This window comes from Coregonus lavaretus, assembly GCF_964263955.1.
Source record: "Coregonus lavaretus genome assembly, chromosome: 4".
NCBI classification, from domain to species: domain Eukaryota; kingdom Metazoa; phylum Chordata; class Actinopteri; order Salmoniformes; family Salmonidae; genus Coregonus; species Coregonus lavaretus.
The window spans coordinates 39,686,150-39,710,013 of NC_139991.1; the positions used below are offsets into that span (position 1 = coordinate 39,686,150).

The following is a 23,864-nucleotide window of genomic DNA, read 5'->3' on the forward strand; positions in this document are numbered from 1 at the left end:
GGTACGCTGTGTTTTTTGCGGTTTTACAACTATTACAAAACACGCTAAATCAAGCTTTATTATTCTCAACGTTGGCGGAAAGCAGAAGACGCCGTCATGCCCTCATGCAGCAGGCATCTTCCTTTGTTATCATGGTTGGAGAGGTACCAATCTTGCCACCCCAGACCACTCAAGGGTGTTTGATGCGAGTTCGCAGTAAGGATTGGTGGGAGAGAGTGGTCCTCATAGAATTTACTGATGCAGAATGGAGAGCACTTTCGCATGTCCCGAATATCCTTTCAGAAGCTATGCGCCATGATGGAGAGAAGCCTGCGCCCCAATGATATTGCTGTTTGTGCGGCCGTGCCACTTGAAACGCGAGTGGCAATTGCCCGTTACAAACTGGGAAACTGTGGGGAATATCGTGTTGTAGCCAATCAGTTTGCAGTAGACAAATCAACAGTGAAGAAGTTTGTGTGTGTGTTCTGCGAGGCAATGGTATCCTCTGTGATCAAAGATCTTATCAAAGTCTCAACGCTGGAGGAGGTCTGCACTATTGCAAAGAGATTTAAGGGGGTGTGCCACACTCCACAAATCATCGGATGCACATATCCCTATCCTGCCACCCACTGACAGATACATGGACTTTGTCAACCGCAAAGGCTGGCCCTCCTATGTTCTTCCAAGGGATTGTCGATGATACCTATTGGTAAGGTTTACCCGTTTCAATTAATGTGAAGTAAGTACTTTGAATGTCTAATCTATCTGTAATTAATATCTGTACATTATTAATCTGACACAGCTTTTGGAACATCAACTGCAAACTGCCTGGGAGTCCACATGATGCAAATGTAGTGAGACAATCAACTCTGTTTCAGAAGGCTCACCTACTCCCAAAGGTTGGTACACACAAACACACAGCGGTCTACCTGCTTAGCTGCCATTCCATGGTCATCATGCCTCCCCACATTAATTGTAGCCAGAATGGCTAAGATGAGACACGCACACAATATTGCTGTGCTGCCTACCTGCTTACCTGAATATCTTACCCACCTTCTTGATGATGTGTAATGTCTTACTATTGTCATCTTACCTTTAGAGTGAAGGACATACAGGTGAACTTTTTCCTTCTTGGTGACCCGGTATATCCACTCCTTGACTGGCTATCCAGTCTCCAGCCATAAAACCAGAACAAGAGTTATTCAACATTTACCTGAGTGCTGCCAGGACCGGAGTGGAAATCGTATTTGGCAGGCTGAAGTCGCAGTGGAGGGTTCTACTTAAGCACAGCGACTTCCACTACACCTTACATGGTCGCTACTTGTTGTGCATTGCACAACTGCTGTGAGAGAGAAAAGAAGCATGTAAACCCTGGCTGGATGGAGGAAGCAGCAGCTTTGGAGAGAGCCCTACCTCAACCTGGTGCAACCAACGCTGATGGTCATGCTGCAAGGCACATGTACATGACAGCCAACTTCCCTCTCCACAGACGAGAAATGTAAACAAATGACCTGACATGTCAGACTAAATAGGACTTAGTAGTACTACAAGTACTACTTAGTAGTACACGGCCTACTACCACTTCTGTATTCAGCCAAAGCAATCCTGTCATAATATATGTGAAAATGATCGTTGATGCAAAAAAAGCAGATAAGCTAATAAATACATTTGTTTAGAATTTTGTTTTAAAGATGCACATGTTATCAAGTTGCACAAATGTTATCAAGCACAGCTATTTTGACTGCAACATTTACTTTAATTAACTAAAAAGGTTTCTTTTTAATTAATTAATTTTGCTTTTTTAAATAAGTAAACAACATTGCTTTATCAAGTTTAAACAGAGCCATATAAATAGGCCAAGGCTCTCCAATCCTGTTCCTGGAGCGCTACCATCCTGTTGGTTTTCACTCCAACTCTGATCTAGCACACCTGATTCAAATAATTAGGTTAGATACAACTGGGGTTGGAGCGAAAACCTACAGGAGGGTAGTTCTCCAGGAACAGTGTTGGGGAGCCCTGGTGTAGGCCTTTTCCTTTCCAAAACAGAACAAACAGCTGCAAGTTCCAACAGAAATAAACATTGTTTAAAAATAAAAAAGTATGTTACAGTTTAACTGTACATGTTTTTAAACTGTACATGTTTTGTTAATACAGAAAAGCATTTTTTTTTTTTTTACTAATCTGGATTCTGCTGTCTTTTCAGAATAAGTAAACAAACTTTTATCCAAACAGGGCCATAGATAGGCCTCCTCATTTCCCATACAGAAATAACAGTTGCTAGTTCAACAGAAATACACTTTTAGGGACTTGCTCATGGACTTCAGAGCCATAGATAAACTGCCAACTATTAGCCCCTAAACTGAACTGAGTTAACAACATGTTAGGAACTACGTCTTGGAACTAAGTCTTGGAAGTATTTAGTTTAGTCTTCATCGGCTGGTTGGTCAAAGAAGGCTGTGCTTGAGGCAGGATTGGCATGCATATGGTAGTTTTGGGGAGGTGTGTGGTATCCTTGATAGGGAGGTGGGACAAACATTGGCTGGGGCGGTGGTGGTGGCAGCTGGATGCTTCGGAAGCATTCAAGCAGCAGACACCACATGTTCTGTGGTACGTGCATTGGACTCCACAATCAAAGAGATGAGCCACTCCTCCCTCACCTGGCTCTGCACTATCTGAGCCTCCAGCCATATATTTTGCTGCTGCTGCATTCTCTCCAAAAAGGTCTGATGTTGAGAAGACCAGTTAGCTATTGCCGAGATACCTCTTCTTCTCCTTGACGTCACACCTGACACTGCAGAGAAATAGGCCATATTAGTATAAAATAAATCTGATATGAATATAACCTATAATAAACCTATTTGCTGAAAAGCTGTAAATGTACCATGGGCATCTGGCTGTGATGTATTGGCAGGCCTCTCTGACTCCCGTCCTTGATCAACCACAGATTAATCAGAATCACCTGTTGATGTCTCTGAAAGAAAGAACAACACCAAGATGTAAACTAAGTTAACTAGCTAACTAGGCTGCATTAACTGCATATAATTTGCTTGCTATTGCCACCATTGCATACTTTTTTTTGTCCCCATTAGCAAGTTAGCTAGCTAAGCTAGCTCCTACCTGACTAGCCAGCAGCCTGTGCAAGACAAAAAAAACATAGTACTAGCTTGCTGCTAGCTGGCTATGTTAGTTTGATAGCTACCTTTCAAAAAATGTTGCTACTAGCCCTGTAACATGGCTTGCCACCACATACTATGGCCACCTCCATAGTATGTGTTGGCAATCCATCAGGGATAGTTAGCTAAATTGCTTTAACGTTACTTTCCCTAGCCAACAGTTTGCTAAAGTGAGTTTCTATCAACCTGGTTAGCTCTGTGTGAGCATGCCTAATTTAGCTAGCTAACTTAGCCTATCATTTACAAGTCAATTTACGGGTATTGATGGTGTCTCGTCCGGCGGCACGTCCTCATCTTTTGACTTCAATGGTTTGATCCTCAAAGCCGATGTCTAACCTATTCTCTGTTGTTGACAGTGGTCGATGCCCCAACATCTCAGTAAACATTTCACTGCCGATCGGATCCACTGGTGTTGTTTTGCTTCGCTTTGAAGAAACCCTGTTTTAATACCTTCCAACTACAGCAAATTTGTTCCACTGTTCTGACGAAGCCACCCGCTCTCATTTTAGCCGAGACCTTATTGAACATGTCGCCGTTTGGGTGTTTACAGTGGGGGAAAAAAGTATTTAGTCAGCCACCAATTGTGCAAGTTCTCCCACTTAAAAAGATGAGAGAGGCCTGTAATTTTCATCATAGGTACACGTCAACTATGACAGACAAAATCAGGGAAGAAAATCCAGAAAATCACATTGTAGAATTTTTTATGAATTTATTTGCAAATTATGGTGGAAAATAAGTATTTGGTCAATAACAAAAGTTTCTCAATACTTTGTTATATACCCTTTGTTGGCAATGACACAGGTCAAACGTTTTCTGTAAGTCTTCACAAGGTTTTCACACACTGTTGCTGGTATTTTGGCCCATTCCTCCATGCAGATCTCCTCTAGAGCAGTGATGTTTTGGGGCTGTCACTGGGCAACACAGACTTTCAACTCCCTCCAAAGATTTTCTATGGGGTTGAGATCTGGAGACTGGCTAGGCCACTCCAGGACCTTGAAATGCTTCTTACGAAGCCACTCCTTCGTTGCCCGGGCGGTGTGTTTGGGATCATTGTCATGCTGAAAGACCCAGCCACGTTTCATCTTCAATGCCCTTGCTGATGGAAGGAGGAGGTTTTCACTCAAAATCTCACGATACATGGCCCCATTCATTCTTTCCTTTACACGGATCAGTCGTCCTGGTCCCTTTGCAGAAAAACAGCCCCAAAGCATGATGTTTCCACCCCCATGCTTCACAGTAGGTATGGTGTTCTTTGGATGCAACTCAGCATTCTTTGTCCTTCAAACACGACGAGTTGAGTTTTTACCAAAAAGTTATATTTTGGTTTCATCTGACCATATGACATTCTCCCAATCCTCTTCTGGATCATCCAAATGCACTCTAGCAAACTTCAGACGGTCCTGGACATGTACTGGCTTAAGCAGGGGGACACGTCTGGCACTGCAGGATTTGAGTCCCTGGCGGCGTAGTGTGTTACTGATGGTAGGCTTTGTTACTTTGGTCCCAGCTCTCTGCAGGTCATTGACTAGGTCCCCCCATGTGGTTCTGGGATTTTTGCTCACCGTTCTTGTGATCATTTTGACCCCACGGGGTGAGATCTTGCGTGGATCCCCAGATCGAGGGAGATTATCAGTGGTCTTGTATGTCTTCCATTTCCTAAAAATTGCTCCCACAGTTGATTTCTTCAAACCAAGCTGCTTACCTATTGCAGATTCAATCTTCCCAGCCTGGTGCAGGTCTACAATTTTGTTTCTGGTGTCCTTTGACAGCTCTTTGGTCTTGGCCATAGTGGTGTTTGGAGTGTGACTGTTTGAGGTTGTGGACAGGTGTCTTTTATACTGATAACAAGTTCAAACAGGTGCCATTAATACAGGTAACGAGTGGAGGACAGAGGAGCCTCTTAAAGAAGAAGTTACAGGTCTGTGAGAGCCAGAAATCTTGCTTGTTTGTAGGTGACCAAATACTTATTTTCCACCATAATTTGCAAATAAATTCATAAAAAATCCTACAATGTGATTTTCTGGAATTTTTTTCTCTCAATTTGTCTGTCATAGTTGACGTGTACCTATGATGAAAATTACAGGCCTATCTCATATTTTTAAGTGGGAGAACTTGCACAATTGGTGGCTGACTAAATACTTTTTTTCCCCACTGTACGCCCGTCTAAAAACTTAAGAATGCCAATTTCCTTCATGATATTTAACATGAACAGAGCTTGGTTTTCGCTCCAAAAGTGTTACGTTTCGACACCATATACAATGAACATCAACACGCGCGTTTAGTGTGAAGAAACGATCCCATTTCACACATGCGCACAGTAAATACACTGGAGGAAATCCGATAAAGGCCTACTTGGCCTACTAATTCGAAAGATAGCTCAGAAAACCAGGGGTTTTAATCTGACTATTCTTACTTCGATTATGACCGTACACCGATTAAGATAAACAGAGTAAGGTGTTTACATGGCTAATGCCATACTCGGCCTACCGCCATAATCAGTTTAATATTGAATTATTAGTGTCAAGTTGCGTCAATTCAAATCTGGTAGTTGTCAAGGGGTGCTGAAGGTGGGTGTGGTGCATGAATCAAGCGCAGGACGCAGAAGCTCAGTCCAAAAGACTTTAGTGCAATATTCACGTAGAAAATAAGCACAATAAGCCCGAAGGCGAAATAACGGCGCACACAGGCGTCAAACAAACGGCGCACTAACATGTGCGAAAAACCTCTCCAAAAACACTGGAGGGAAGTACGTAGCTCCAACACGAAACAGAAGAGCAATCACACACAAAGACAAACACACACAACGAGAACTAAATAGGACACTAACGAGGACTAACAAGACACAGGTGTACAACATCAAGACAAAACCAAACGAACATGAAACATAGATCGGTGGCAGCTAGTACTCCGGGGACGACGACCGCCGAAGCCTGCCCGAACCAGGAGGAGGAGCAGCCTCGGCCGAAACCGTGACAGTAGTGGAACAAAAGAGATCAATACACGTCTTCTAAAATAGACTAGTATTTTATTAATGCAAATGTTTAAATGGTAAGTATGAGAGTTCGTATACGGGCTCACTGAAACACCACGCTGGGCAGACAGAGAACTGAGCTTTTGTTATAAGTTCTTCTTTAAATACTCTGACAGAGATAGTTCCCGCTCCCTGCTGGGCCTGTCAGAATAGAGGCTAGGCGTGGTTTAAACTTACCCAGCCTATCGCTGGCGCTCAGGCTGGTCCCAGCCCCTTGGCGCTCCACTGTTGTCAGGCATTAGTTGTTATCTTTACAACTTGTCTCGAGTCAGCAACCTCAGACATAGTTGCATCAATCTTTGTAGCAGAACATATGTCCTTGAGCGGTTTAACAAAGAGGCAGTGTGTGTGCGTGTGAGTCACAAGTCTTATCTCAGCCTACCCCCTAACGGTTCCCCACATTAATCACAGCTTGTTATATTAAACAATCTATATCAGTACAGTACAAACCTATTATGTTTAATCATTAATGTATTCTTTCTAAGCTAGGCATCACATCTAGTTATAAGAAAATAGATCTCCACATTAGTGTATGTAAACATACTCTTTGAGAGGATGAAAATGAAACCTGACTCAAATGTAACTGTTAGGCAATGCTGATCCCAACTTTGCCGAACAACTGTTCCCTCAAAGTTTGACTAGCTAGTTAGGTCGTTGGCGTCGTTTGCTTATCAGCCAAAACATTTTCAAACATCAAATGACTACTAGCTAGATAGCTAGTCCGCGTTAGCTAGATACAGTGAGCAACTACGGTGAAGTCTGGGACAATGTGCACCAGACACAGTGTGAGCGCTTTATGAATAAACTGTCTTAACAAATAAACCTGAGAATAGCACAATAAAAATGTTTTAAACAACTTGCCTTTTGTAAATTGACTCGGTAGCTCACCAAAACAGATTTGCCTTTCACAGAAATATGTGCATGCAGGCAATAATATATCCGTGCAAGAGACTGACAGCAACGTATTCATTACCTCAAGGAAGCGGGGGCAGAAACAGGACAGTTTTTAAAAAGCAGTGCAGAGCCTAAAATTTGGAAACTGGCTCACATCATAAATTGTACGGCAGAGAGAGATCACTAGGAAGAAAATAAAACGTTGACAGTGGCACCTGAGCATCCAACCTGGTCTCAGAGCATTTCGTATTATTCTGTTTGTAAATCCGAGAATCTCAATTTTTACTGAACAAAAATATAAACGCAACATGCAACAATTTCAACAATTTTACTGAGTTACAGTTCATATAAGGAAATCAGTCAATTGAAATAAATTCATTAGGCTCTAATCTATGGATTTCACATGACTGGGCAGGGGTGCAGCCATGGGTGGGCCTGGGAGGCCATAGGCCCACCCACTTGGGAGCCAGGCCCACCCACTGGAGAGCCAGGCCCAGCCAATCAGAATTAGTTTTTCATAAAAATTTAAATTTTAGTCGTTTAGCAGACACTCTTATCCAGAGCAACTTACAGTAGTGAGTGCATACATTTGAGTTTCCCCACAAAAGGGCTTTATTACAGACAGAAATTTCATCAGCTGTCCGGGTGGGTCTCTGGCAACAGCTCTGGTGGACATTCCAACAGTCAGCATGCCAATTGCAAGCTCCCTCAAAACTTGACACATCTGTGGCATTGTGTTGTGTGACAAAACTGCACATTTTAGAGTGGCCTTTTATTGTCCCCATCACAAGGTGAACCTGTGTAATGAGCATGCTGTTTAATCAGCTTCTTGATATGCCACACCTGTCAGGTGGATGGATTATCTTGGCAAAGGAGAAATATGCACTAACAGGGATGTAAACATATTTGTGCACAAAATTTGAGAGAATGAAGCTTTTTTTGCATATGGAACATTTCTGGGATCTTTTATTTCAGCTCAGGAAACATGGGAGCAACACTTTACATGTTGCGTTTATATTTTTGTTCAGTATAGTTGCAAAGTAGCTAAAAAGTAGTAAGTAGTTGCAAAGGTGCTAATTAGCTGAAGTTGTCCGTGATGAGATTCAAACACGCAACCTTTGGGTTGCTAGACATTCACGCTATATGCACACCCATCCACCCTGACCAACCACTCTTAAGTAACCTTCTGTCTTAATAACCATACCAAACATAACATATCATACTAATTTGAGTGGTCATATTTACGTTTTCTATGTTACGTCTCGTGTATGAGACCAGACTGGAGCATCTGTAACATAACATTGATAAGTGGTGACGGCTCTATGACCCTGTGGAGTGCGAGCTCTAGCTACCTCTCTTTCACACACTCGCAGTCTTTCCATAAGCACACACAGCGGGAGTGGAGCGCGCGCCGGGGAGGGAGTTCATTCCCCTACGCTACTCCAGTCTCCACCCATAGCCTCACTAGCCCCGTTGTTCCAGCAACCGATATCCGGGAAGATAGTCCAAGGATTTTTTAGACAGTGGACAGTTTCGTTTTTTACTCTTGCAGTGACGGGCTCGCTCATATTTCGCCGTCTCTCGGTTTTTCTATGTAGGCTATCTCACGCTGTTTTTTGGATTTCTTTTTTTGGAATTACTTCCTGTTGGAATTCTGCATCGCAAGTTTTGTAGCCAGAGAGATGTGACACTGACTGCAAAACGTATGACATTATTACAGGGTTGTGGTACCTACATACTACATCCATCCACTCACAGACTACCCAACCTTAAGATAACGGACCACAAATCCACAATAGCTAGCCTATTATTAAGCTATAGAAACTGTTTGATGGATGTAAGACTGCATGGCTATCACACATCATAATCTGAAATGTATTCATAAAAATAATAACGGGACATCAAACTTCTATCAGCCTGAATTTCATTCTTAACCTAAACTCCCAAAAGTGATTGTCCAGCAGTGTCCCATGTCCAAGGAGGACTATAAGCTGTTTCAGCCGAAGCACGCGCTTTCTCTCTACCACCTTGTAGACTGACCTGGATGTACGTTTTGACGTGGGTGGCCATTACACCCCCGGTGTCAACCCAGTCCTCCGCAGGACAGAGAGGGGCTAGGCGACAGCACTGAGCCCCGAGGCTCAGTGGGCGGTATGATGACTGACTTTCAGTCCCCCTCCACAGGCTGAGTGACACTTTGATGCTGGACTTTTGTGGTTTTCAAATATGATGAAATGGCAGCCCCGGAAGAAGGTAATTGGGACTTGTACATAGGGCATCTTTCTGGACGCTGAGGCTACAAGTTGCCTTGCAATGCACGGTTAAAAATTGGATGATGGCATGGGGGTTGTGTCACTATTGTCTTTGTGTTCTGCAAAAAGTTGAGTGTCCAGTCCAGTCCATACATGGAGGGATATGTCAGATGCACGTAGGCTACTAGCCAAGATCACACACACATTCTCTCTCACACACTCACAGACACACACACACACACACATAAACACCCGCACACACACCACACTCAGATAGGACCTGTGGGAAAATAACTCTACTCGTTCCCATTGTGTACAGATAACTGATAGGGTCTGTAATCTGCTGGAGTGGTAATAGGAGGCACATACACACAACGAGAGAGAGAGAGAGAGAGAGAGAGAGAGAGAGAGAGATCACACTGTAATCCCCTATAATTCTCAGGAAAGAAACAATGACTTCTCCTAATGTACTTAATGCCTATCTCTCTGGAGATATAGTACTGTGTGTAACGACCAGGTTTGTAATGTGATGGTGTATAAATAGCTCCTGAATTGTCCTAATTATAAACAGATGAATGACTATTTATGCCCTATCTGGTATATAAATAGCTCCTGGATTGTCATAAACAGATTAATGACTGTTTATGCCCTATCTACACTACCGGTCAAAAGTTTTAGAACTCCTACTCATTCAAGGGATTTTCTTTATTTTTACTATTTTCTACATTGTAGAATAGTAGTGAAGACATCAAAACTATGAAATAACACATATGGAATCATGTAGTAACCAAAAAAGTGTTAAACAAATCAAGATTCTTCAAATAGCCACCCTTTGCCTTGATGACAGCTTTGCACACTCTTGGCATTCTCTCAACCAGCTTCATGAGGTAGTCACCTGGAATGCATTTCAATTAACAGGTGTGCCTTCTTAAAAGTTAATTTGTGGAATTTCTTTCCTTCTTAATGTGTTTGAGCCAATCAGCTGTGTTGTGACAAGGTAGGGGGGTATACAGAAGATAGCCCTATTTGGTTAAAGACCAAGTCCATATTATAGCAAGAACAGCTCAAATAAGCAAAGAGAAACGACAGTCCATCATTTTTTGAGATTTTTGGTTCCAACCGCCGTGTCTTTGTGAGACGCGGTGTGGGTGAACGGATGATCTCCGCATGTGTATTTCCCACCGTAAAGCATGGAGGAGGAGGTGTTATGGTGTAGGGGTGCTTTGCTGGTGACACTGTCAGTGATTTATTTAGAATTCAAGGCACACTTAACCAGCATGGCTACCACAGCATTCTGCAGCGATACGCCACTACATCTAGTTTGGGCTTAGTGGGACTATCATTTGTTTTTCAACAGGACAATGACCCAACACACCTCCAGGCTGTGTAAGGGGTATTTTACCAAGAATGCGAGTGATGGAGGGCTGCATCAGATGACCTGGCCTGCACAATCCCCCGACCTCAACCAAATTGAGATGGTTTGGGATGAGTCGGACCACAGAGTGAAGGAAAAGCAGCCAACAAGTGCTCAGCATATGTAGGAACTCCTTCAAGACTGTTGGAAAAGCATTCCAGGTGAAGCTGGTTGAGAGAATGCCAAGAGTGTGCAGAGCTGTCATCAAGGCAAAGGGTGGCTATTTGAAGAATCTCAAATATAAAATATATTTTGATTTGTTTAATACTTTTATGGTTACTACATGATTCCATATGTGTTATTTCATAGTTTTGATGTCTTCACTATTATTGTACAATGTAGAAAATAGTAAAAATAAAGAAAACCCTGTGTGTGTACCTGTACCTGTACCTTGCATGGGTTTATTAGTCGTGTTACTATGACTAAAACACCCCACACACCAGGACCTAGGACTAGAGTAGTGTTGATCAAGTGTTTATTGATCATTAGTTGAATCAGGTGTGTTAGTGCTGGGCTGAAACAAAAGCATGCACCTCCTGTATTTCTCCAGGACCAGGTTTATTGAGTACTGTAGATTCTCTCCCTTTTACTACTGGTGTTTACCCTAGCTTCAGAAGACAGACAGTGTATATGTCTGCCTCTGTTTGTGTACATTCAGTGTTGCATTAAATCACGGGTGAAGGTAAGGCGGTACAGTCCGGTACGTCGTCCCAGCAAAATATATAGTGGGGGTATGCCTTACCGGTAAAACATGAGCCTATCACAATAACTAAAACAAAGTGGCAAGAAAACTGTTACCGCATGTCAGAGGAATGACAAATTAGCGAATGGACTTTAAAACGAGTATAGCCTACGCTGCAAAATATAACATAAAATGCCATTTAGCAGACGCTTTTATCCAAAGCGACTTACAGTCATGTGTGCATACATCTTTATGTATGGGTGGTCCCGGGGATCGAACCCACTATCCTGGCGTTACAAGCGCCATGCTCTACCAATTGAGCTACAGAGGACCACATGCGATGTGGTTAGACGAAAACACTGACATTTTGGCAAGGCAGAGCAGCAGTGGACACATACATTCTGGCCCAATGACAATCGCCAAATGTCATTACGCGTTTTGGTATTTTGTGTAACAGATGTCTCTTTCTATTCATAACTTTTTGGAGGCTGGAAATGTTGCGAGTGGATGGATGAACGTGCGCGGGTAGCCTAGTGAAGGAACCCTTTGAAGTGATTGTTTGACAATCCGATGAAAACATCATTACTGGTTGTGTTTATGCCACAATAAAAGGTAATACATTTGAAAAGTTAGATGACAAATCGTTACGACTAGGCCCACATAGATCCTATCCACTTTCACCCCTGCATTAAATATGAGTAATGTGTGTTGGCTGTTGACAGTCTCAGTGAGACTCTCTCTATGATAGTGCGTGTGTGTGTCTCATCTGAGCGTTTGTGTGTGGCAGAGAAGAGACTCCTCATAAATAGTTTCAGTAGTGTTTGATTGACAGATTTCGCTTTTGCTTCTCCCATTCCCTCACTTTCTCTTACTCTTTCTCTCTCCCAAGGGGTTGTGACTGATAGGTTTCTGTGTTTTCTTGTCCCCTAACAATGCTTCTGGTATAATGTATTTACTTGCAATACAGCCTCTTATAACCGTACTTTGACTTACCCCTCCCTCACTTCCTCTCCCACTTAGCAGGAGTGCTTTGTAAGTCCCTGTGTGTAATGTTGCAACACAATAACTTTATCAGGGCACAAATTTATGACAGAGTATTCCTTTAGCTACAACAACTTGAAAATGTTCCAGATCTCATGCCAATGTTGCTAGGCCGTTGTGTGTTGCTGACTCTCTACCATCTACTGTAGAACCTAAAAGGGTTCTTCAGCTGTCCCCATAGGAGAACCCTTTGAAGAACCCTTTTTGGTTCCAGGTAGAATAACCATTTGGGTTCCATGTAGAATCCTTTCCACAGAAGGTTCTATGGAACCAAAAAGGGTTATTCTATGGGGACAGCCAAATAACCCTTTTGGAGTTTTTCTAAGAGTGTATGTGTGTATACAGTATGCCAGTCAATGTATCAATGTGTGTGTGTGTGTGTGCCCTCCTCTCCTCTCCCCTCTCTCTATCTCTCCTCCCCCCTCTCTCTATCTCTCTCTCTTTCCCCTCCACTATTTCATTTAATGCCAATCAACCATGTAGATCCTCCAAGGAGATACTGTCAGTCAGTGAGATCTCTCTGTTATGTAACGTAGTCTATCCATGAAATGATATTCTCATCTTTCTTTTTCTCTCTTGCTGTCTCTCCTCTCCTCTCCGCCTCACTGCTGCTCCTCCCCTCTGCCTTTCATGTCAACCGAGCGTAGATACAAAGTTGTGATGTACCATTGCTCACCCCAGCTATGAGAGAAAGTGTGCATGCATGTGAGAAGTGGGCCCAGTGTCAGCAAGCAGCAGTCAGATGTGCAATGTGGAGCATTGAGAAGATGGAGAGGTTATTTTTAGTGTGTCCATCGTACCTGTGCAAAACCTTAGAGGTGCTGCTGGGAAAATACTCCACCTTACCCAGTGTGTGTGGGTTTGTGTGCATGTTTGTGTGTATGTGTGAGAGAGAGAGAGATTTGACATTGGGTTGCGGTATAGACACACAAAAACACACACATACACAAAATGTGTGACTCTATTAGCTCCCAGCACGTGGTCAGACACCATTTGGCATGATGTGATGTTAAATAATTCAGAGAAACATGCTAGTGACACACACACACACACACAGACACAAACTCACACACACACCACATAAGCACAGGGTAACATACATCTGAATTAGACTGGTGTGTGGATATAACATTAAATATTTAATACTACAGCACTGCATGGTGAGAGAACAAAGAGCTATAATAACCAGACATTGCAGAGAAAAGGCGAGAATGTGTTGTGTTTGTGTGTGCATGCAGGAGTGTGTGCGTGTGTATGTGTGTATATGTGGTGTGGTGCAACAGCCAGTGGCGTTCATTACATGGTCTTACAGAGGCAGGCAGTAGGAGAGCAAATGTCACAGTGACTGAAAAGGCCAGGAGCAATATGGGACATCTCAGGAGAGAAAGAGATGTAGGTAGAGAAAGGGATGGGTAGAGAGAGAGGGAAGAGAGTGAGAGAAATGCGGGGTGATTCTGCATGTGGGTTCCTCTTCTCTCCTCATAATCTCATTACAGCTTCTTGTGGTGGTAAATTGAACAGTAATTGGCAGACATTATCCAGGTTTCCATCCAACCTTTTTATGTAAGTAAAGTACATGTCGGATAAAAAATGTCACGACAGGCCTGATGGAAACAGCAAATTTGCCAGTAAAGTTTCCAAATGTAGACAAACCGAAATACACTAGAGAAGGTGGGATCTTTTGTTGGTAACATTTATTATGCGAGAAATGGCGGTGGAAACGCTTTTATGCACAAATATTGATATAACAAGCATCATATCGAAGTAAATTTGGGAGTCACGCGATGATATGTTGTGTGGTCCTCCCACTACGAGTCGGGAAACCATGCAGTTTATTAGGCTACAGATTAAATACATTTTGAACTTCAAAGTGTGGTGAAAGTGCACAGTGATGAGTTTGATGCTCCTTTCCAATAAATATTGAGGGTCTTATTCTGGTGACATAATGATGTGGTCCTCTGTAGCTCAGCTGGTAGAGCACGGCGCTTGTAACGCCAAGGTAGTGGGTTCGATCCCCGGGACCACCCATACACAAAAAAAAAATTAAAAAATGTATGCACGCATGACTGTAAGTCGCTTTGGATAAAAGCGTCTGCTAAATGGCATATTATTATTATTTATTATTATCAATGCTTGGCTGCTGTTTGATAAATAAAAATAATCTTGCTCTTTTGGCCATATTAATCTCATAATGTATGCTATTCCCGCACTATATCTTTGAGATGTTGGCTAGAGCACATGTGCAATACCTGAGTGGGCACACTAAACATTTTTTGTGACAAAACCATCAGTTGAGTTGAAAATGCGATGGAAACCCATTTAACTTGTATTTTTTATTCGGTACATGGGAATTTAACCGCAAAAGTAATTTTTATGTACACAAGTCATCACGCACAGCCTTTTATCTGCCACAAGTCAATTTGATGGAAACATCTCTGGTGGGAAAATACTGTTTTCATTCAGATTTCAGAATATTCGCATGAAAATCTGTCGCCAATTGGATGGAAACCTAGCTAGTGAGCATGATATGATCACGTGCTGGCTGGCTCTCTCTCTCTCTCCCGCTCTCTCTCTCTCCCTCTCTCTCACACACACACATACTCACTCACACAAATGGCACTGTCTTCTACCAAAATTTTAAAGGCCCTCCTCTTGGCCGCAGAGACAACATGCAACCATTTTAAAGCTAATTTCCTACAATTCTACACCTTTTGCCATGGGGCAGAGAGAAAATATTTCAGTTCTAAAGCTAGTTTCCTGAAATTCTATACATTATTTCATGGGGCTGAGAGAAAAAAATGTAGTTTTAAAGCAAATTTTCTGCAGTTCGACACATTTTACCATGGCTTATGCCATGTTCTTTTGGTATCTGAATGACTCAAACATTATAATAAAATCAATGGGGGGCCACCATGCCATGACATTTTAGAAAATGTTGAATCTCCCTGACTGTCTAGTTTATTTTGGTCATTGTTAGTTCTCAAAGATGATCTTAATTTAAAAAAATATATAGATCCATTATCTTTTCTACATACTATATATCTGGTTTTAGTCGTTTAAGTTTTCACTGAAAACGTTTTACCATCCATGATTATTATAAATTTTTGTGGCGCCAACAATTTAACAGTGGTGGTCTGCCGCTGCTAAATGAATATATTAGAGAGAGGAGAGAGATGGAGGGATAATTTAAATGCAGATGTCGGCTGATCTAACAGGTGTTTTGCTCCATGTCTCCCTCACTCACTGTCATGGTAGGATGTAAACAGTGTGATGCAGGGACAGCTTCTCTCAGACGCATAAATACACTATTGGCATTGTCTGCTCCCCTCACACACACACGCACACACACACACACACACACACACACACACACACACACACACACACACACACACACACACACACACACACACACACACACACAAATGGCCTTCTTCAAATTGTGGGGCTAGATATATAAAGTCCTTTAATTTCTAAATGGTAGAACAGATGAAAATACCCTCAAACAAAAGGTGACATTTTGTACTGTCGCCTCATATGAAACATTTGATATCAAATCCAAAATGCTAGAGTATAGAGCCAAATTTAAAATGTTAGCTTCTCTGTCCAAATACATATGTAGGGGAGTGTATACGGGTGATTCTACATAAGTGGTGCAAATTGCAGTCCCCCCCCCAAAAAAAGATTGAAAAAACAGTTAAGTCCAAACTTATTTACATCATGATATGTTCTAATTCAATCGAAGGCAATAAAAAACATATTGTTAAATTAATATAGTATAAAAGGGAGTGTACATACTATCTATCTTTCCCCACGGTCTGGTCAACACCTATTGAATTACACACACACACACACACACGCACACACACACACACACACTGGCGTCCTACTTCACGTCACTAGCCAGGGTCAATGCCACTTCTTTGACACACTCACTCGTTTATTCCCCATGTGACCCAAAGCAATTCCCTTCTTTTCTCTCTCCTTTTTATCTTGCCTCAGATAGCCAGACTCATTCCCCTGCTTCTCTCAGACGCATAAATACACTATTGGCGTTCCCTGCTCCCCTCACACAAACACACACACACACACACACACACACACACAAATGGCCTTCTGATCCTGTTAGCAGCAGGGCTGGCTCTGTTACACTGGTAATTAGACTGTCAATCAAAGTGTGAAAGTTTGTATGTGTGTGTCTTTGTTTCTCTGTGGTTTGGTTTTACTCTCCTTGTGGGTACCAGAAGTCCTCACAAGGATAGTAAAAGAAGGAAACTTTGGACAAGTGGGGACATATCACTGGTCCCCACAAGGAAAAAGGCTATTTTAGGCTTAGGGGTTAGGTTTAGGGTTAGGGTTACAATTAGGGTTAGGTTTAGTGTTAGGGTTTGAGGTTAGTGTTAGGGAAAATAGGATTTTGAATGGGAATACATTTTTGGGTCCCCACAAGGATAGTAAAACAAACCTGTGTGTGACCTGTAGTTTGAGGGGAGAACACACTCACACTCGGAGCAGTTACAGATGCGGTCAAATATATTGGCACCCTTGCACTTTACAATGGAGTACAATGGAGCCGAATGTTTCGTTTTTTTTATCTTTTCAAAACTGGTTGAATGGCTATTTTTTATCTTGTAGGCACCTGCAACTTACCACAGGGGAGAACAATTACATAACTCTATGCACAAGGGCTACTTTTATAAATGTCCACAAAAACACATTTACTTGAACAACAGTGCAGATGCTAAATTTGGTAACGGAATGAAGGTTTGTGCTGGTGGTGCCATCATTCTATCAAACTTTGCATCTAATAATCCAAAACACAACCAAAACAAGCTGCAAATGCAACCAACAAGTGTGTAGAGTCACAAGCTTGATGTAGTCATTGCGTGCTGGGAAAATGGGACCAAATACTAAACGTTAATACATTATAAGTACATTTTGTCCAAATACTCATGACTTCTTCAAATGGGGGGGCTAGATATATAAAGTGCTTTAATTTCTAAATGGTAAAACAGATATGTATGGAAATACCCTCAAATAAAAGGTTACATTTTGTACTGTCACCTCATATGAAACATTTGATCTCAAACAAGAGGTTATTTTTGACTTTGAAGTAAAACGTCTGAATTTCAGTTTAGATGTTGTTGTTTTTCTTGGTCCTGTGCAGTTGTAAATCAAACAAATACATGTGTGAACACAAAGTTTTTACAATTTAAATTTTAACAGAAATAGTGAATTGCGCAAGGGTGCCAATATATTTGACTCCATCTGTACTTGTGTTAGTCTACTCATTTGCCTTCTCCTATGATATATTCACATTTAATCATATGAATCGCTCAATGTATTCCAAAGCTTGTTGTTATTTCTCTCCAATGCTGACACAGTATACACAGTCCTCTGTAGCTCAGCTGGTAGAGCACGGCGCTTGTAACGCCAAGGTAGTGGGTTCGATCCCCGGGACCACCCATACACAAAATGTATGCATGCATAACTGTAAGTCGCTTTGGATAAAAGCGTCTGCTAAATGGCATATTATTATTCATTCTCAGACTGTGAGTAACTCTGTGTTGGTCTCAGCTGTAACTGGTTTCAATACAGTGTGTGGTTTTACTGCACTAAGGTAATGGGGAGGTGTATTGGTGTGGTGAAGCAGTAAGACGATGAGTTGTGGTAGATATTAAGCTATGCATCATGTACCAGTGTTGTGTCTCTCAGCTGACACATAGTCCCTGGCTCACACTCTTCTGTCTGCTCTGCATGTCCTTTCTTATCTCCTCTCTTTCTCTTGTTCTTTTTCTCTCACACCTCTCTCTCTTTCCCTCTCTCCCTCTTCCACTTTCTTTCCCACCTCTCTCTCTCTTTCCCTCTCTCCCTCTTCCACTTTCTCTCTCACCTCTCTCTCAGCTTTTCTCCACCTTCTCTCTCTGTCTCCATTGCGTTGCCATCTGTTCTTGATTAATGGGAGCGGTAATTGAAGCATCTTGTTCATCCAGCGCGCATTCTCTGCTACACACACACACACACACACACACTCTCATCTCCTTGCTCCAGGTCTGGTATGGATCTGATGGACCCAGGCAACAGTCTGCTTCTACATGAACTGTCCCTCCAGCAGGTGGGCTTGTGGGGTAGAGGGGATATAGCCATATCACATAGGGAAGTAGGGGTTCATGGGGTTCTGGGGGAGCTGCCAGACATGCTAATAGACAGACTGACAGATCGGAGGGGGAGGGAGGAGGGGTCCAGACTCTACCTGCTGTCAGAAAGAGTCTGTCTGATTTTGTGAATTTGGTACGTTATAGTATTGGTGGGGAGCTTTGAGTATAGACTGATGCATACACACACACACACACACACACACACACACACACACACACACACACAGTCAGTAGCAGTAGTCCTGCAGTGCTAATTGCTGATGTAGCTTTAAGAGTTTCCTATGATCTCCTCTCTTTCTCTCAACAGTATTATTATAACTTTTATCATCTTGTTAATTTAAATATACATGATTTTATTATTTATTGAATTCCTTTCTTTTTATGCATACAACAATCGTTTAATACATGTACAATCTATTTTACCAAATGAGAGCGCAAAATGAGAGGATGACTAGCTGTTGAATGTCCAGTATATCTAATATTTCTCTCTTTCCCCCTAACTTCTTCTCCCTCTCGCCCCCTCTCCTTCTCCGTTTCTCCCTCCATCAGGCATACTTCCGTCAGGGTGTGGCCCTGCAGTACCTTGGTCGCCATGCCGACGCCCTGGCAGCGTTTGCCTCTGGTTTAGCGCAGGACCCCAAAAGTCTCCAACTACTGGTGGGCATGGTTGAGGCTGCCATGAAGTCCCCACTACGAGGTGCAGTGTGTGTCTTTGCATGTTTGTGTTTATGCGTGAGTGTGTATGTGGATGTGTGTGCGTGTTTTACTCAGGGTCATAACACAATATCTGTGCTTTCAGCTAAGATATAGTGTAATTCAAAGCTGCTTCTTGTGACATCATCCACCCTGAATCAAACAGTTTCACTTATATTAGTGAGAGAAATACAGAAACACACAGCAGGAGTGTTTAAGAAACTGAATAAGATGCGAGGAGGTTCCATCAGACTGAATCATCATTCTTTTGGTTGTCATAATCCCTTCATTTACCCACAATCCATAATTTCTTTATATACCCAGTACCTCCAGGATAACACGTGGGATGTTAAAGCCCCCAAGAGAAAAGACAGAAGGAGAGATGGCAGAAAGAAAAGAGAAAGATAGATAGGTGAATGAGGGAGGAAGAGAAAGTAGGATAAAAGTGGATTCAAAAATATATATTGTTACAATAAACAAAAACATACATAGACAAAAACAATAGACAACTTAACATTTACATGCATTTCCACAAACATTAATGACATCACACTTGCTCAGACCCACATGTTCCCACCATATATATCCACACCCAATGTTGTTTCTAATGCTTGTAAGACTACCTCATATGACTTCAAATTGTGTTATGTTGTTTCTGTCTGTAGCCAGATTTTTTTCAAGTATTTGATTCTTCCATTCTCTTAACGTTGGGGTATCATTTTACTTCCAATATTTAAGTAATAGCTTCTTCAATATAAGTGACAAAAATAATATTGTCCAACCCATTGGGTATCTCACCGCACCTCCATATGCCATCTCTTGAAATATGCACTGGATTAATTTACATTGTAAAACTTCTCACAGCCAGCTTTCTAACTCTGCCCATAACTTTTGGACTTTATAGCACTCCCAGAAGTCATGAATTATTGAGTCATTGTTAGTTTTACACTTAAGACATGACTCTGCAGTAGTGCTGTAGAATTTGTTTATATTTGTCTCTTGTATAATACATTCTATACATTAGTTTATACTGGATTAAGCTACATTTTCGTTAACTGTAATTTGTTCGTTATGTTCCAACACTCCCTCCATCTTGTGCCTATATCAGTTATTTTTAAGTCTTAGTTCCAATAGTTGATATTTCTTTCCAAGAGATTGTCAGTTGGATAGGCTCTCTGCAAGGTTTCGTATATCTTACCTATCATATGAGTATTTGTTTCTGACTCAGATAGGATTCCCTCAAAATTGCTCTGATGTCCAAAAGCTTTCAGGTTTTAAGTTGCATATATTTGCAATGTCTACATTGGTCAGTCCAAAATTGCTTTTTAATTCTGTCATGGAAATAATTGTATTTCCTATTACCACGTCATTTACGGTTTCTATGCTTTCTAGTTTTCCATGTGGGCCAATTTATAGGTGAATTCTGAAAAGCTATCAAAAGATTGTTCCGTAGGGGGTGTGTTTTTAGGGAGTGATATTGGTTCTTGTAGAATCCGTTTCATTTTCTTCCATGTTGTTATAGTGTTTTTAAAACCTCCTAGATGTATAGTCCCCTATTTTGTGGACCTGTGTGATTCTGGTACCGGTTCCAACCCATATTTTCGCTTTAAATCGATATGTGGACACCTTAGATCAAATTGGCTTGTATTGAGCGGTAGCTCTGGTTCTCTCGGACACAGGAGTATAAGGGACCTCTTCACTAGCTGACAACCACTACTAAGACAAGACCTGTGCCAAGATCAGTTACTTACCCCACCGGTCCTTCCCATAACCTCTATGTACAAATAAAAGAGCAGGTCTGGAATCAGTGTGGCAGGATAGGGTGATTACACAGAAGGATCTCCGCGCTTTTACTTGATGTTTTTTTCTGGGGGACGGGAGAAATAATGAGGAGGCAACTTGATTGAACGCTTTTATTAGAATGTTTACATTGCAAACAGTGAAACAATTAATAAATCATGCCGCGAGAGATACTGGATCCGGGCAAATAGGTGCCGGAACGAACTAAGTCAAATATGAGAGGTGCCGGATCCTGTTCCTGCAGGATTACTCAAATTAAGCACTGCCCACAGCTGAGTATGTGTGCATATGCATATGGAAGGTGTTCTGCAGTGACGTCTATGTTGCTACACATGTTGCTGTACATTACATGTCTTGAAAATTAGGCTTATAAGAAATTCTGACTTGTGTAAGCCACACAGCTATACTCGAGTATGTGTAGGCTATAGCCTACGTTTGGCGGGTGTTCTGCAGTGACGTTTAAATTGCTTTGAATTAATCAGCACCTGGAGAGCGCTGTCCATTTCACCACCATAGATAGTAGGCTACTTGGCTGTTTACTCTGGTTGCTACGTTGTGTTTGTCAATTTTTTCTCACGAGCCCCCTGGATAACCCCAGACGTTTTGATCAAGAGAGACCTTTAGAAAATACGCACATTTTCTCTAACACTAAATATACAAAGATGTATTTCACAGTTATAAGGAAGGTGAAATCTTACAGTTAGTCGTTTTATAATATATTTAGAAAAAATATAAGTAATTTCAAGCCTTATTCATACAGTTTTGTTGAATAGGAAATACATAATATAAAATATAACATATTTGTATCATATTTGTACTGTGTACTTGAGCTTGTGTCCTCAAAAGTGACTACACCACAGCAATTTACAACTCTTTTTTTACCAGAAAGGTGAGATTTGAAACTTTCTTGGAGGATACAGTATTATTAGTTATTGTTTATGGCCCTCATGATAAATAATTACTTTTGTGGATTACGTAGATTACATTTTCGAATACATTTATTTACATTTGAACTATGAAGTTGTTCATGTTCTTAGCTCCATCCTTTGAAAACAGACACATGAAAAGATTCTGGGGATGAGCATGGGCATCTTCAATATGTACCCATTGTTCCTCTTTAGTGCATTTAACAATATGTCGCAAGTAAAAGCCTTGGGTGGCGAGTTGAAACAATTCCAAATCTGGAAGGTTAAAACCACGCTCAGATTTAGGGACATTATTTCAGTTTTTTCCACATTGATTTTATATCAGACCCCTTGACTTTTTCCAGATTTTGTTATTCTAAAATGGATTAAATAAAGAAAATCCTCATCAATCTACACACAATACCCCATAATGACATAAGCGAAAACCTGTATTTAGAAACTGTTGCACATTCATTAAAAATAGAAAACAGAAATAGCTTATTTACATAAGTATTCAGACCCTTTGCTATGAGACTCGAAATTGAGCTCAGGTGCATCCTTGAGATGTTTCTACAACTTCATTGGCGTACACCTGTGGGAAATTCAATGGATTTGAAATTATTTGAAAAGGCACACACCTGTCTATATAATGTCCCACAGTTGAGAGTGCATGTCAGAGCATAAACCAAGCCATGAGGTCGAAGGAATTGTCCGTAGAGCTCCGAGACAGGATTGTGTCAAGGCACAGATACCAAAACATTTCTGCAGCAGTGAAGGTCCCCAAGAACACAGTGGCCTCCATCATTCTTAAATGGAAGAAGTTTGTAACCACCAAGACTCTTCCTAGAGCTGGCCGCCCAGCCAAACTGAGCAATCGGGGGAGAAGGGTCTTGGTCAGGGAGGTGACCAAGAACCCGATGGTCACTCTGAGAGATCTCCAGAGTTCCTCTGTGGAGATGGGAGAACCTTCCAGAAGGATAGCCATCTCTGCAGCACTCCACCAATCAGGCCTTTATGGTAGAGTGGCCAGACAGAAGCCACTCCTCTGTAAAAGGCACGACAGCTTGCTTGGAGTTTGCCAAAAGGCACCTAAAGGACTCTCAGACCATGAGAAACAAGATCTTCTGGTCTGATGTAAGCAAGATTGAACTCTTTGGCCTGAATGCCAAGCGTCACGTCTGGAGGAAACCTGGCACCATCCCTACGGTGAAGCATGGTGGTGGCAGCATCATGCTGAGGGGATGTTTTTCAGAGGCAGGGGACTGAGACACTAGTCAGGATCGAGGGAAAGATGAGCGGAGCAAAGTACAGAGAGAGCCTTGATGAAAACCTGCTCCAGAGCACTCAGGACCTCAGACTGGGGTGAAGGTTCACCTTCCAACAGGACAACGACCCTAAGCACACAGCCAAGACAATGCAGGAGTGGCTTCGGGATAAGTCTCTGAATGTCCTTGAGTGGCCCAGCCAGAGCCCGGACTTGAACACGATCAAACATCTCTGGAGAGACCTGAAAATAGCTGTGTAGCGACGTGCCCATCCACCCTGACAGAGCTTGAGAGGATCTGCAGAGAAGAATGGGAGAAACTCCCCAAATACAGGTGTGCCAAGCTTGTAGCGTCATAACCAAGAAGATTTGAGGCTGTAATCACTGCCAAAGGTGCTTCAACAAAGTACTAAGTAAATGGTCTGAATACTTATGTAAATATGATATTTCAGTTTTTTTTTTAATACATTTGCAAACATTTCTGCAAACCTGTTTTTGCTTTGTCATATTGGGTATTGTGTGTAGATTGATGAGGTGAAAAAACAATTTAATCCATTTTAGAATAAGTGTGATGAGTG

At 41.8% G+C, this 23,864-nt stretch overlaps 1 protein-coding gene across 1 annotated transcript in view; it reads left to right on the top strand.

The window, feature by feature from the left end:
- Positions 1 to 23,864, top strand: part of LOC311127417 (tetratricopeptide repeat protein 28-like) — a 105,903-nt gene that overhangs the window by 26,759 nt on the left and 55,280 nt on the right. Inside the window, exon 3 of the mRNA XM_084159265.1 lies at positions 19,174 to 19,321. Coding sequence (XP_084015391.1) covers positions 19,174 to 19,321 — 148 coding nt within the window. The remainder of the gene's footprint in view (positions 1 to 19,173; positions 19,322 to 23,864) is intronic.